Consider the following 17,002-nt stretch of genomic DNA (forward strand, 5'->3'; position numbering starts at 1 on the left):
TGATGATTAAGAAAGGTAGAGAGCATGGGGATAACATGAAGGAAAATGAAATAGGTGTATATGGGGAATATTGTCTACAAATGTAGACAAAGAAGGCCCAGAGTGTTAAATATATGGAGTAGCTATAAATCCAAGTGCTATCACAGCTGCATGTTTCAGAGATCCAGCTAAATGCTATCATGCTTTTTTTTTGTTATTGTTGTTGTTGATATGCTCCTTAATTCTTTGGAAAACATAAGTGATACAAGAACCAGGCCATACAGAGCTACTCATTCACAATAACCATGTCTGATCTCCCTAAACAGTCTTGATTCCATGTCATATGTTGCAACTACTTCTCAAAATATTATCATACAGGATACAATACAGAAAAAGTACACAGGTTTAATTCACTAAGAGAAAGACATTGAAAACATACAGACACTGGCTTAGAGAATGCTTTAAAATCAGGGGTGATTATCCAGAGGAACAGAAAAAAAGACTATAACTTATGCAACTTTGGAGTTAACGATGAAAACATATGAGAGAACTTATTTCAAAAGGATTGAATAGTTTTTGCCTATATTACCACAGCTGCATAGATGATTAGTAATGAGATGGAATGAGGCAAATGTTAAAAGCCCCTGCCTCTCGCTTCCTTTCTACAGCTGCTGTACATCAACTATTAGGGATAGTATAACCTTAAGCATTCACATGCAAGTGAATTCAAAGGTGCAAATTGTTAATAAATGATTTCCAAATTATTTTGAAGAAGGTTGTCTGATCACAATAGCTTTATTGATGGTATGATGCACCCTAAATACAGCTTTAGAAACAATGACATTCCAAATTTACACATTAACTACAAAAAATGATTATTATATTAAATATTGTCAATATTTAAAATATAGCTTAAGTAATTTTTCAATTCTCCTGTGAAAAATAATCCTTGAATTTTTATTTAGACAGTCATATTTCAATACTGAAAATATTTTTGCATATGTTTGTACTTTAGGTTCACATACCTTCTTAAGGTTTTCACTAAAACATATGATGTGAAAGCTATAGAAATGGAAGAAATATAGTTTTTATAACACCATATCTCTATTAGAAAAGTAAAGACATTTTATACACTATTCAACAAGTTAATGTACAAGCTGATCTCCTAATTCTCTTTGGTAAAAGTTCCTTGTGCATTTCTTTGGGCACTTTTGTCTGCTTTGGGTTTCCTTAGTAAGTTGGAAATATGATTTAAAAATATCTTACACTGTTGTGAAATATTCTTATAAATTTCTTTATATAAGGTGTTTTATTTTACTATTTCTTAGATGGTTAATATATCACTTCAGAATTATTTAATTTTAAGATTTGAGACTATCTTTGTCTTCAACAATTGAAAATGTCACAAATTTATGTTTATATTCAATGTGCATAAAAATATGATAGACTATGTAATGCAACACTAATCAATAATTGGTTATGTCTCTTTATCTTTGTAGACTGTTCTGAAGAATATTTGCAGTGTGAGGTAATAGTTAATATATATTCAGGATTGTTAACTTTATATGTTTTATGAGTGAATTTGCTAAGTATCTTATTTCAAAACTCATCCAGGCTAACATTGAAAAGAAAGAATCTGACTTGAGAGGAAAATCATCAATGAAAGATGTGAAATATATTTCTAATGGTAAGTTCTGCAATTTCTTATTATGATACAATTGTTCTAAATAGTTGAACTGATCATTGTCCTTTGCTTATTTTATCCCCAAAGTTTTAGAAAACAGATACTAATAACACCAATATCTCTTTATTTCATCTTCACAATACATTTATTAAACATTTATGGTGACATAAATGAGGAAAAGGGGAATTATGAAATTTTCAAATACAGTTTCTAAAGTTCTGATATTAAAAATTCATTTTCTATCTTAAAACTTTAGTAATCATACATGGCAAAATAGTTTGTTTATTGAAAATATATTCCATACAATCTGTTTTGATTATGATTTCCCCTAATTTTTCTCTTTCCATATCTTGACTATTCCCTACCTTCCCAAATTCATAACCTTTCTTTCTGTCTCTAGTTAGAATATAAACAAACATCTAAAATAGTATATCATCATAATAATAAAATAAAAAATAGTAAATACAGACAAACCAAAATAACAAAAAACAAAGAAAATGAGCCAAAGGAAAAGCTCAAGAAACTCATGTAGACACAGAGATGCATATGTTTCTACGCACAGAAATCCTATGAAAATACATAATATATATGCATATTACCTAAATGGTTAACAAAATAAAATGTTCCAACAAATCATTATGAGACCAAGGACCATCCATGGTTTGGATACCTAGAGAGACTCAACCAGCGAAAACTAATTTTCTGTTTGCAAATACTTATAATTTGGGGATAATTCTGGACTAGGGGTTGTGGCTTGTAGCTACTTTCCCCTTTAGCACTGGCATGCTATCTTGCCAAGACCAATGTAAGCCCTGTGGATGCTGTCACAGTCTGTGAGTTCTCATGTACATCATCCATACTGTGTATAGAAGGCCCCTTTTCCCCCTTGGGGTTCTCCATCCACAGTAGCTCTTTCAACTTTCCCACCTCTTCTTTAACAGGGATCCCTGAACCTGAGATAAGGGTTTTGATGGAGACATCCATTTAGAACTGAGTGTTCCAAGGTGTCTCACTCTCTGCATATTGTCCAGAAGTGGGCATTCTCATGTTAGATCTCCTAGGTTTTCTTAGGGACTTCCTACAAAAAATTGCCAACACCCTGTATTAATTGCTTAGAAGCATGACACTTATATTTGTATTGTTATATGGATTTTAATTTAGAGCATTCTGTAACTATCCCAGGGTATGAATGGAAATTTCTGTATACTAAACTGGTAATTTTACAAGTTAAGACAATGCAATAACTGAAGTTTATGACACTTACTATCACATTGCTCCTATGGCAGACAAGCTCCCATTATTGACTAAAGGCACTAAATACACTAATACATAAATCAAAGTTATAGGATGCTGATATTCAAAATGCCTTTTAAATTTACTTTTAGGTGGTAATTTTATTCTTGGACACCTTAGGAAGTACAAAGTAGAATCTTAGTCCTTGTTGTCATTCACATTTATTTCTGAAAATTTGTTTACATTGTGTACAAGAATGGAAATGAATATGAGAAAAAGTATAATATTTCAGATAGGGAATACTTTAAGACTTAATTCATAAATAAAAACTTATGTATGACTGGCATTTTGTCCATCCATTGCAAATATTGATTAGTCAATTGAGATTAATTGAACTTTAAAATGAGAAAACAAAATTTTAATTTTCATAATAGCCAATACTTAATTCTATGGTTGTAAAGAATAGTTCTTAAAAGATGTTATTTCTACTTTATTTTAACTATATAAATATTAATTTATTTCAATAAAAGCAGATTTAAAAATGAAAAGAGAGGAAGATCTTGATGGTGATGAAACTAGTGAATCATCTGTAAGTAATGTTGAATTTTAATTTCTTTTAAAATGTCCTTTGCAATGATTGTACCATAAGCTAAATGACATATTTTTTATAAGTACATTTATAACAAATACCACAAAGCTTAAAATTTTATTGTAAAATATTTAATTAGCTATGTAGAGTCTTTGAATGTTCTCAAAGCAAGTATTATCATCTATATAGTTTCTTTGGAAACATTTGTGAATTAAAAAATATTATTATGTGTGCTTTTATTCTTACATTCTATTTCTATGTAAAATATTAGAGAAATTGTTGTCATCACCAAGCACTAGGAAACACTGACAGTGTACTGATTTCCCCATTGTCATTACCCAAACAATTGTCTTTTTTCTTTTATATCATGTTTTTATTTATTTTTTATATAACATTTATTAAAATTTTAATTTTAATTACATATCAATACCAGTTCCAACACCCTTCCACTCTTCTGCTCCCCCCCCCACTAACCCACATCCCATCCCATCCCATCCTCTTTCTGCTCCTCAGGGAGGGTAAGGCCTTCCATGGGGAGTCTTCAAAGTCTGTCATATCATTTGGAGCAGGGCCCAGACCTTTCCCCATTTGTCTTGGCTGAGAGAATATCCCTCTATGTGGAATGGATTTCCAAAATCAATTTGTATACTAGGGATAAATATTGATCCATTACCATAGTCCCTATAGAGTGATTTGTGTTTGATGTATTCCAAGGCCACTTTCATCTCTTTGATACGGAATAGTTTTTTTCATGAATATTCATCATAAAAGTAAATACGGAAGTCAAATATGTGTTTCCTTCCTTTCCTTTATTTGACAATTTTTCTTCAGTTATTGGATGGCTTCCAAGTGATAAGCAGGGAGTCAGTAGGCGCAGCAGAGGAGATGCTGTGCTGAATTTTAACAAATTAACGGAGTAATCTGAAAACACCTTTTAATTCAGCACACAAAACTGACCCTGACATTGCAGAAGTTTTCTTTAATGGAGAGTAGACATGCAACTCTATAGTTAGGTAAACTCCGAATATCAAAAATATGAGAAAGGAGTCAGCATTGGGAAACAAAGCAATGCCATCGTGAGTAAAGAGGAAGGGAAACCATGTCTATCAGTCAGTCATCTTAGTCTTTATAATCCAATGAGTCAGCAGGAATTCAGATAACCAAGCCCCAACATAGTTTTATTCTTACATTTTCTTTCCTCTCTTCCTTATCCCCCTCTCATAAATTTCATCCTCTGGCTCCTCTACTCCAAGTCTCACCTCCACCTTCCTTCTCACCAATATCTGGAACTCTTTAGTTTACCTTCAGAGAAGAGCAGGCCAAACAAGGCATGAAAAGTTACCTTAAGACTGGGCACAAACCCTCATATACAGGCTCGGTGAGGCAACCCAGTAGGAGGAAACCAATCTCCAAAGCAGGAAAAGGAGTCAGATGCAGCCTTCCATCTCAGTTAAGAGTCCCACAAGAACATTAAGCTAAACAACCATAACATCTATGGTCAGATCCATAACATAGGTCAGATCCAAACAGCCTCTGTGATTGCTACTTACAGGTCTGTGACCCTTATGAATTTTGCTTAGTTGATTCTCTGTGTTTTCTTGTGGTGTACTTGACTACTGTGGCTTCTGCAATCCTTCCTCTTCCACAGGGTTCACCAAGCTCCACCTAATGTATGTATGCTCCTATTCATATAATATAATGAGAGGAAATCATGAAAGTAAAGGTTTGGATAATTAATGCAGAAACACACACACACATACACAAATATCTTGTTTCCTTTTGTGACTTGTGTCAAATTTTATACCAAATTTGGAGAGTAAGACTTCTGTAACATAATTTCTATGCTAGTATATAAAACAAACCAACATGAGTTGTTCTTATTTTATTATTTCATTCAATCAATTTTGTTCTTAGCTATTATTCTGTGGAATATATGTTGCATTTTTGGCCAATTGAAACATCTTCCTTATTCTGTTTATATTCTAATGATATTCTATGAAGGCTGTTTTGGCATGCATCTTTAAAGTATGGAAATTTAGTACATCTGAAGTAATGCGCATAATATACGGATTAGCACTGACCGCATGCACCACAGAAATGGCACAGACTACAAGTGCTCTACGTGGTATGAATTTAGAACTGTGGATTAGATCATTTCCCAATATATCAGTAGTTACAAAGTTAATATTGCATGAAAATATCTATATCTGTATGTAAAATGAATGCTATATCTGACTTTTCTCCCTTTGAAGTTCTTAATTTCTTTTTACAAAAAGTTGCCCAACTGTGCATATTGAACATATCCTTCAGTGCCCCATGCCCTCATTTTTTCTCTCAGATCTTTTTACTTTCCCCCTTTCCCAAAGACGAAGTCCCTTTTTACTTTCATGTCCTATATGCAGAGTTGATTTTGAGCAGGGTGGAGGTGGAGCTTGAGTGGTTCAGATGCAGTACTCATACATGAAATTGGAAAACAAAAATGTCAAGTAGAAATCTTAGAAAGAATAAAATAATTAAATAACAACAACTTGTGATTTCTTAATTAAAAATATAAACTTACATCTCCTGCTAAAGATCAAGAAAGACAAAATGAGAGAAAATCCATGACCTGTATCACTCTGATTGGATTAAGTTTCTATACTTGATTAGATTACCTACAATTACAATGCTTTTTTTGTAGATAACATATTTTTCTTCTATTTTACAATGATTTTTTGTTGGTGTAGGGATTGTAAATACTTTATTCTGTTATAAGTTCAATGAAGATAATATGCTCAAATCTGTTTTGAAACATCCTCTCATTGATATGCAATTTGGAAAAAATGGTACTGTATGTGTCCTGAAGTTCAATCCAAATATTCATATCACCTAATGTTCAGGTTGTTAATACATGTCCTGTTACATTACATGGTGAGTTTACATTGTCTGTTTCAATGATGTTAAATATATATTTCATCTAGGAAGCATATGTGTGATAATGAATTCCTATTTCAAAAATATTTTGGATATATATTTATTTTCATATTAATAATACTTGCTTTTTCTAAAGGACTACTCTTTTATATTTGAATGTATGTATGACTGTGTCTCTGTGTATATGTACATTTCTGTTCAGAAACCTAGAGAGGCCTGAGGATTCAGAGCAAACTGATGACAGAGTTATAGATGGTTATGAGCCACCTAAGCAGGATGCTCAGAACCAAAAATGGCTCTCTGCAGTAGCAGGATACCTTCTTAACAACTTATCCATCTCTCTAGCCCTATAATACCTCCTTTTAAAATAAGAAAGTTGCTTAAATATTTAAATTGGATTTAAAATTGAATGGCCTATGTTAATATTTTTTATCAGGATAGCTCTACACATATTCAACCAAGATATATTTCTCAGTTACCACTAGGATTAACTCCAACATCCACAAATATTATAAAAGGAGCGAGAGGTAAGAATTATGTCATCAGTATGCCATTTTAAGGAATTACCAAAATCAGGACCAGCATGTATTTTACTAGCCAAATGTTGTCTATAAAAATAAGTGTAGAATTGGAAATAAGCGTTAGATTATAATAAGTTGTAAGCATCACTAAGCATCAGTATTATTTTAAAATGGGCATGACAACAGCTGAATTACAGGGCTACAGGGCTGGATTTAGTGCTTTTGAGTACATCTATTTTTCCGAAAGACCTGAGTTTAGTTTCCAGCAAACAATTTAGTATAGTAGCCACCCATAGCTCAGCTCCAGGAGGATCCAAACCCTCTGCTTCTGTAAACACCCATGTTTCAGAAACAAACACAACATCACAAAGATATGCACACATGCACAGAATTAAAAGTAACTTATTTTTAAAAAACAACAACAATTTAATATTTTTATGCTTTATTTATTTTTTCTTATTTTACATATCGATCCCAGTTCTCTCTCCCTCTCTTCTTTCCTCCCTCCCTTCTTTTCTCCCTCCCTCCCATACCCCCTGACCACCCTCCCACCCACTCCCACTTCACAGGGAGGGTGGTGCCTTCGAGGAGGGGTCCACAAAATCTGTCAAGTCATTTAGAGTAGGGACTAGGCCCTCCTTCCTGCCTCTAGGCTAAGGGAGTCTCCCTCCATGGGGGATGTGCTCCCAAAGTACTTTTGTTCACCAGGGAAACATTCTGGTGCCACTGTCAGAGGTCCCTTAGATTGCCCAGGCCTTGTAACTGAGACGCATGTTCAGCCAACCTGAGTACACTCAATGCTGGCTTCCCAGCTAGGTCAGCTATCTCTGTGGATTTTGTACCCTGGTATTTTCTTCCCTCTCTGCATCTGGAATTTCAAGCAATAAGAACTTGGAAAGAAGATAGGATAGAATTGGTATAGATGGAAGGATTTGAGCAATGTATATGGTGAAGGGCATTAAAAGGGACTTCTTTAGGAGATGAAATGTTAAGTGGGGGAATACATCATGAGCTATTAGTATGGAAACAAGACTGAGAGGAAAGAGAAAGGGCAGTTGTTCTTTGTGTCTATCTCTTGTGGGAAGGTGTGAAAGACTGAATAACTGGGTCATAATGGAACTTTTTTTATTTAAAATGTTTTCATCTTACATACCAACTCCAATTTTTCCTTCCCCTTTTTGGCCCCCACCTAACCCCCTTCCCACCCCTTATCCACTCCTCATAGGGAGTAATGCTTTCTCTAGGGCATCAACAACGTGTGGCATACTAACTTGAGGCAGGACCAAACCCCTCCCTCTTGTTTCAAGGCTGAGCATAGTATCCCACCATAGAGAATGGCTCCAAAACAGGAACAACAACAACAAAAACAGTTCATGTTCTCCCAACCCCCTGGAAAAAAAATCAGATCACACCACCTGTCACCCATATTCAAAGGGTCTAGTTTGGTCACATGCAGGTTCCCCAGTTATCAGTCCATAGTTTGTGAGCTCTCACTATTTTAGGTCAGCTGTCTCTGTGGTTTTTTTCCTTCATGGTCTTGATTCCCCTTATTCAGATGATCCCTCCACCCTCTCTGCAACTGAACTCCAGGACCTAATTCCAGTGCTTGGCTGTGGGTCACTGCATCTACTATCCATCAGTTACTGGATGTAGGTTCTATAATGACAGTGTAGTCACTAATCTGATTAAAGGAGAAGGCCTAATGGAACTTCTTTTAATGTACAGTATATAATCATAAATATCTGTGTCACTCATAATATATATGGAATGTCAAATGCCATTATTTCTTCTCTGATTCTCTGAATTGGGCCAAAATATCAATGAAAGGTAGAACAATAAATGCTTAGAAAATAAGCAGCAGATAATCCATCTAGTGGTGATCATTTCTTAGGCTATGTGCATTGGAACATTAAAGGAACCTTATGAGTTTGACACCACAATGTCAAATGATGTACAACGGAATGTGGATGGTGAACTAAGGCTTCTCAAATATTCACTGACAGTCTATTGAGGATCAGTGTTAAAATTTAATCTCTAATTAAATAGCCTTGGACTTCTTCATGTATAAGACATGTTCAGGTGATGTAGATTTGTCAGTTAGTTTAAGCAAATTAAATGCCACATAGCATTCAGCTGTAGAATATCGAGCGCATGCTTGCATTAGATGTGGCCCTGAATCCTAAGGTAGGAAAGGACAATTAATAATTTGTAGTGCTTCTGAAAAGTCAGCCTACTGTGATCTCCTTTCAGCTATAAATGAACTTTATTTTGTATTTAGGTTTCCTTTATTCTGAAGATTACTTACTACAAAATTCACGTGTATTCTAGAAAGTAAAATGGAATACTTTCCTCAGTTTTAAGCATGTTTTTATATAAATTAACATTTTATATCTTGCTATTCTATGAATGGATATATTCACTGACCAGTTCAGTGCATAATTTTTCATGGAGATGTGACTTGTGCCTATTACTATATTTTGTTAATGATTCATGTTTGTAATGTTACAATACTATATGGAATCTTTTTGAGTATATTGGTGTGAATGTCTCTGAAGCATTTGATTAAAAATACATGATAAAATATTCAACTTCAGGCTGGACAATTCTAACACCACTATAGGCAGATGATTTCAACTTGCAATCCAAGATGGGCTCTCTTCTTTTATTTACAGACTTCATAGTGATATGTATAACATTTGCATTTAGTTTAGTTTTTTTATTTGGATTATAGTTATACTTTGAGAATTTTTCATTCAGTTAAATATAATGGCCTTTTTTATTACCACCCTGCATCCTATATTTAAGATATAGAAAGACTAAGTACAACATGCAAAGAGAAAAATCCATCGAAATTCCAAATATCCTTAGCCATTCCCAAAATCAGTCATAATGATTTTCCATTCCAGATCTGTATGAAATCCAAATATATTTAAGCATATTAATATATAATTTATTGTATCATTTTAGGTTTTCAAAAGAAATTTCTTGAATGGAAGGTAATGATTTCATATTATTTCCTATGGGTTCATAGGCTATAGTATGCAAAAGACTCACTAAATATATATTTGAAAACCCATTTAGCCTCCTGTGGAAATGAAAGATTCGGACTCATCAGAAGCTTCAATGATGATGCACAGACAATCCTTCCTAGGAGGTAAATTCTAAAAACTCTACTATACTAAAATATAGTCTCTATTTTCAAACACTAAATCATCACATTCTTCTCTATTTCTAATAGTTTACTGAAAATTTTCATGGGAATTATCATAATAGTATTCTAACATCATTATTTAAAAATCAGTGTTTATGTATGGGTGTTTGCTCCTGTCTCCAACAGGCATTAGTTGAGGGCTCCATGGAGAAGTTAGTTGTTGATCTCACACTCCGGGAAGGGCATTTATGGTAGCCTTTCCACAGAAGCTCAAATTGTTATTTGTCAGCAGTCTTGTAGTTCTCTAGACCTTTCTTTGTGTTCAATTTTATCTTCACACCAATATTGGCTCCCTCTTTTATGTTCTCTCTCTCTCTCTCTCTCTTTCTTTCCCTTTCTCTCTCCTGTCTTCTATTCCTAACCAGGCTTAATCTTCCTGGTTTCACATGTTTTCCTTTCCTCTCCCTCATTTTCTCCTACTTCTCTCTCCATTAACTGAACCCCCACTTCCCCTGTGCTCTGGGGGACATGTCCCTTCCCAGTTCTGTGAAGGACTTTTTATAAATCTCTTAGAATACAGCTTGTATCCTAGTTCCTCTGGTGGTATGAATTATAGGCTGGTGATCCTTTGATCTAGGTCTAAAATCCATATATAAGTGAGTACATACTGTGTTCCTCTTTTTGTGACTGGGTTACCTCATTCAGGATGGTTTCTTCAAGTGCCATCCACTTGCCTGCAAATTTCAAGACACCATGATTTTTTTCTGCAGAGTAGTGTTCCATTGTGTAGATGTGCCACATCTTCATTATCCGTTCTTCAATTGAGGGCATCTAGGTTGCTTCCAGGTTCTTTCTATTACAAATAGTGCTGCTATGAACATAGTTGAACAGATATCTTTGTTGCATGGATGTGGATCCTTTGGGTATATGCCTAAGAGGGGCATTGCTGGGTCCTTTGATAAACTAATTTCCATTTTCCTGAGGATAGTTGTTTTGATTTGCATTTCCCTGATAGCTAAGGATGTTGAGCACTTTCTTAGATGTCTTTCAGCTTTTTGATTTCCTCTATTGAGAATTCTTTCTTCAGTTCCATACCCCATTTTTTAATAGGGTTATTTGGTGTTTTGTTGACTAGTTTCTTGAGTTCTTTGTATATTTTGGAGATCAGCCCTTTGTCGGATATAGGATTGGTGAAAATCTTTTCCCAGTCTGTGGGCTGCTGACCATCTTACTCCTGACAGAATGGCTAAAATTAGAAACACCAGTGATGACTCATGTTGGAGAGGATGTGGAGAAATGGGAACACTCCTCCACTGCTGGTGGGAGTGCAAACTCATACAGCCATTTTGGAGATCAGTATGGCGGTTCCTCAGGAAAAGTTACTTTCAATGACAAGTAATTTCTAAACTTCTTTCTCTATGATTATAAAGACTTTTGCAGTGTCATGTCAGGTTTGTTTAAGTCAAAACCTAAGTGTTGATTTCTTCTTTCAGATGCGGATTTAAATTTGGAAACAGAGAGCCAGGACTATAGCGAGAGCAGTGAAAATACTCAGTCATCTGTATGTAATGTTTTATTACACCCACTACCTTAGCATTTTAATTTTTAAACAGTCTCCTGTTGACTCAATGAAATCATCTGGATATACTTTTAGAACAAGAAGTCCAAAGCTTAAAATTAGTTTTTTAAGTTTCTTATTTTTTGAGGTTAAAATGTAATTTCACCATCTCTCTGTTTCCTTTCCTCTTTCCAAACCTTTCCAGATTCTCCTTGCTCTCTTTCTATACTGTGTTCTCTATTTTCTTCAATTGTTGATGCTTAGAACTCTCAAATTGTCTTAAAATCTGAAGTTGCTCATGACTAAGTCCTCTTGTAATTCTTCTGGCCTTTTTACGTGCTATTCACCATCCTCTTACTTTATAATTATTCTAATATATAAAAAGATTAGAAAAAATTCATTATTACTAAAAACTTAGGAACATAAGCAACATTGCACTAATAACTTCATTGTTATATTGCAAACATTAATTTGAATACTTATCTTGATGTAAGAACATATTAGTCCTTGTCCTAATGCAGATACATGGTGTAGAGATTCTCTGTTCTTTAAGTTTGTGTTTTGTGGAACTGTCAGGCTGCACATTCTGTAGAAATACAGTATTTTGTTGTCTAGAAGCCACAAGGACATTTTAATCCTCAGAAATTGAATAGATTTTCACTAAACATTCCCATCAAGCTGAGACAAAATTCACTGTTAGATTGTCTTATTACCTATTTTTTAACTATTTTCCTATAGCTGAGTATCTGGAAAGTAGTAAGAAGCAAATTGTGGCAATGCACTATATTTAATAAAAATAACCACATGATCAGTATATGTTTTAAGTATGACACATAAATACTAGTAAAATTGTGACAATACTGAACAGTGATGAAATTTATTTTTTGGTGGCGGTAAATAGGAAGGGGTCATACTTGGAAACCCGGGGTTATTGTGAATAAAGTTGGAGGGGCAGTATCATATCCTTTTATCAGCTAAGTCTTTCTAAAAACAAATGGTGAAGAGATAGGAATTCAGATGAATAATAAGCCCTATATTTATTATTAGTATAATAAACTACAGAGAAAAATATATGAATAAATCCACAACACAATGTAGACAATGTGTGTGATTTTCTAATCCCCTTCTTATTAAGACTGTGATTACCTCATCTTTTCATTTCTGTTTCCTTCTTCTTGCCCCTCCCTGAATTCCTCCCTTGTACTCCTCCCACATCTTTAACCCAAATCTCAAACTGACAGCCTCTATTTGTTTATTAATGTTACATACATATGTGTATGTATGTGTCTTCACAAATTTAGAAGTATAACCCACACAGGGTGTTTTGGTTGGTGTGTATATGGTTTCAGAGCTGACAAATTTGTACTGAATATCAATAAGGGGTTTCATCCATGAGAGAGGGCTGTTAGTTACCTATATTCTTTGTCTTGAAGGTAAGACTCAGTGAAACCCCACATTTGAACATTTACATGTCTATTGCTACTGCCTATCCAGTCCTGTTTATGCAGCCATCTCTAATGAAGATCATTTACCAGAGATTTCCTGGTATTCTGGCTCTTAAAACCTTTCTTCCCTCTCCTGTGATATTTCTGAGCTATAGATACAAGAGCTGGGATATAATGAATCCACTGGTGTGGGGATCCCTGTGATCCATCGATCTCTACAAAGTTTTAAGAATGTTTTAAAAACCCTCTTTTAAGATGAGAAAGGCATTTATTTTAGGAAAAGTGATTACCTATATTTATTAAACTTACTGTGGATATTGACTTTTACCAGAATTTCATTATTTCTCTTCAGTCAAAGTATGTACCACATTTATCAGTTGGTTTAACTTCAAGATCTACAAACTATCTAATTGGAGGAGATAAAGGTTAGTATTATACATGATATATTTAAAAAATCAAGATTATGTTAAAATAGGCTGAAATGTTTTTTAGAAATATATATCATTATTGTAATCAAAAATACTTCAAATAAATGGATTTATTGGTTTTTAATAAATGATATATCTTTTAAAATTGTAATATTTTAAGTAGAGTGTCAAGATGAGAGCTGAATTATAAGCACAATATAAATTATCCATTACTTGAGGATTTTCAAGAAACAAAATTTGGAAGGAAGTTAAGAAATGAAGATGAAAATGATAAGTAGAGTGAGTTGAAGGTCAGGATCACAGGGTAGGTTCATAATTTGCAAGGTATAAAAGTAACTGGAAAGTAGGAGAAATAGACTATGAGATAGCAGTATGAAATATGATTGAGAGGTAGAAGAAAAGCACAGTTTTTCTTGTACTCATCAGTTCTAGAAAGGCAGAGAAGGCAGAACTAGATCTCAGCAGAGCTTATATTACAGTTAAAGTAGATAGCCATGGACATCTTTGCCAGCATAGTTTAATGGCATGTATACTGTTGCTTCTTCCTAGATATTGCCATAAGTCAAAATTAGAATGGCTTGTAGAAGTTTCCAAATTATGGATATTAACATATAATTTATTCTATGTCTCCTTTATAGTTCTTCATAAGATATATCCAGAATGGAAGGTAAAAGTTTCATATTTCATTGTTGATTATTAAGTTTGAAAATATTACATATAGAAGACTGATTAAATATTATTTTTAAAGAACACTCAGTCTCCCACTGGAAGTAAAGCTTTCATTTCATCTGAAGTATCAGCGGTGAAGCATGAACAAGAAATCCCACCAGGTAAGTTGTGTAATGCTACTTTTATTTAGTAACTATTTTAAGACATTTTAGGATGCTGTATGAGACCCATGGGTGCTTGGTAAATTATACATGCCTCTGCTGATGCACATAGATTGCTGAACATGGTGAAAGGATTTAATTATGACTGAACTTAACTCCATTTTAAACTCATACTGGGTTTGCTTTGTCTACTCATAATATGTTGGGGGAGCTTAATTCTACTTCAACTTCTTTTGTTGTCCCCTACTCAAAGTGCTAGGATTCCAACAAGTAGACAAAGCTACACAACTGACACATAATGTGTAGTCTGGCTTAAGTCAGTCCCATTTAGGCTTACTGGTTGTTGATTCAGACTATGATCTCCTATGAACCCAGGTTAGTTTTTTTTTCTGTGTTATCCCTTAAGATATCATTGACTACCTCTGGCTTGTACAATCCTACCTGCCTCTCTTTTGGTGGATTCCCTGAGCTCAGCCTAATGCTTGAGTGTGGGTCTCTGCATCTGTTTCTATCAGTTATTGGATGAAGGCTCTCTAATAATGATTGGAGTAGCCATCAATCTATAAATATAGCAGAATATTGCTAAGCATCATTGCATTGACATTTTCCCCAATAGTGTTTGGTTCTATTGTAGGTCTCTGGACCATCTGGCCTATGGATTCTAGCACTCTGGGCAGTGTCAGGTGTGAGCTCAAATCATGGTATTGGTCTGAGGCTAGACCAGGCATTGGGTGGCCATTCTCACAATCTTCTTGCTACCTTGATTGCCCCATCCCTACCATAAAATTTCACTAGACAGGACAGATTATAGGTCAAAGTTTCTTTGCCTTGGCCAGCATCCCAATCTCTCTATTAGAAGTCCTATCTGGTCACAGAAAATGACCAGTTCAGGATATGCATCCATAGTGCTCTACATTCTCTCTAGCACAACCTATTATTTGTGTTTTGTATAGTAATCATTCTGACATGTGTATGATGAAATCTCAGAATTGTTTTGATTTGAATGCTGAAATCAATAAAGTAGAAACCAGGAAAACAATACAAGAAATCAATGCAACGAAGAATTTGTTTTTCGAGAAAATCAACAAGATAGGCAAACCTTTATCCAAACTAAGAAAAAAGCAGAAAGTGAATATGCAAATTAACCATATCAGAAATGAAAAGGTGAACATAACAACAGACACAGAGGAAATCCAGACAACTTTCAATTTATATTTTGAAAAACTGTACTCCACCAAATTTGCAAATCCAAAGGAATGAACAAATTTCTGAACAAATTTCTGTATAACTATCACTTATCAAAATTAAATCAAGAACAAAAAACAACTTAAATAGACCTATACCCCTAACAAAATAGAAGCAGTCATCAAAAGCCTTCCAACCAAAAAAAAAAAAAAAACACCCAGCCAGATGGCTTCAGTTCAGAATTCTACCAGAAATTCAAGGAAGAGATAATATCAATACTCTTCAAATTGTTCCACACAATAGAAACAGAAGGTTCATTACCAAACACTTTTTATGAGGCCAAAATAACCTTGGTACCCAAACCACACAAAGACACAACTAATAAAGAAAACTACAGACCAATATCCATGATGAATATCAATGCAAAAAATACTCAATAAAATACTGGCAAAACGAATCCAAGAATACATCAGAGAAATCATCCACCATGACCAAGTAGGCTTCATCCCTGGGTTGCAGTGATGGTTTAACATAAAAAAATCTATTAACATGATCCACCATATAAACAAATTTAAAAAGTAAAACCATATTAACATCTCCATAGATACTGAAAAAACCTTCAACATAATTCAACATGCTTTCATGAAAAAAGTCTTATAGAGATCAGGGATAACAGAAACATACTTAAACATAATAAAAGTAATATACAGTAAACCAATAGCCAACATCAAACTGAATGGAGAGAAGCTTAAGCAATTGCCCTAAAATCAGGAACAGGACAAGGGTGTCCTCTCCATATTTCTTCAATATTGAACTCGAAGTTCTAGCTAAAGCAATAAGACAACAAAAGGAAATCAAGGGGATCCAAATTGGAAAGGAAGAAGTCAAACTTTCTCTACTTGCAGATGATATGATAGTTTATATAAGTTACCCAAAAAGCTCTACCAGGGAACTCCTAGAGCTGATAAACACCTTCAGCAAACTAGCAGGATACAAAGATACAAGATAAATTCAAAAAAATCAGTAGCCCTACTTTATTCAAATGACCAAGGGACTGTGAAAGAAATCAGAGAAACAACACCCTTTACAATAGCCACAACATAAAGTATCTTTGGGTAACACCAAACAAGTAAAAGACTTAATATAATAAGAACTGCATGTCTTTAAAGAAATAAATTAAAGAAGATACCAGAAAATGGAAAGATCTCCCATGCTCTAGGATAGGTAAGATAAACAGTAAAAATGGCAATCTTGCCAAAAGCAATCTACATATGCAATGCAATCCCCATTAAAACCCCACCACAATTTTTCACTGAACTTGAAAAGATAATAATCAACTTTAATTGGAAAAACAAAAGACCCAGGATAGCCAAAACAACCCTATACAATAAAAGAACTTCAGGGGGCATCACCATCCCTGATTTTAAGCTCTACTACAGAGCTATAGTCCTGAAAACATCCCAGTATTGGCACAAAAAATAGGTAG

General features: G+C 34.3%; 1 protein-coding gene across 1 annotated transcript in view; it reads left to right on the forward strand.

Moving 5' to 3' along the window:
* The window catches only part of LOC127221716 (uncharacterized), a 165,293-nt gene that overhangs the window by 66,441 nt on the left and 81,850 nt on the right, over positions 1-17,002 (forward strand). The window contains 10 exon segments of the mRNA XM_051183729.1: positions 1,479-1,507; positions 1,594-1,666; positions 3,430-3,485; positions 6,874-6,925; positions 9,887-9,915; positions 10,001-10,073; positions 11,564-11,631; positions 13,405-13,498; positions 14,140-14,168; positions 14,250-14,331. Of these exon segments, the coding sequence (XP_051039686.1) occupies positions 1,479-1,507; positions 1,594-1,666; positions 3,430-3,485; positions 6,874-6,925; positions 9,887-9,915; positions 10,001-10,073; positions 11,564-11,631; positions 13,405-13,498; positions 14,140-14,168; positions 14,250-14,331 (585 nt within the window).

The sequence above is a fragment of the Phodopus roborovskii genome, unplaced genomic scaffold (assembly GCF_943737965.1).
Source record: "Phodopus roborovskii unplaced genomic scaffold, PHOROB, whole genome shotgun sequence".
Classification (NCBI taxonomy): Eukaryota; Metazoa; Chordata; class Mammalia; order Rodentia; family Cricetidae; genus Phodopus; species Phodopus roborovskii.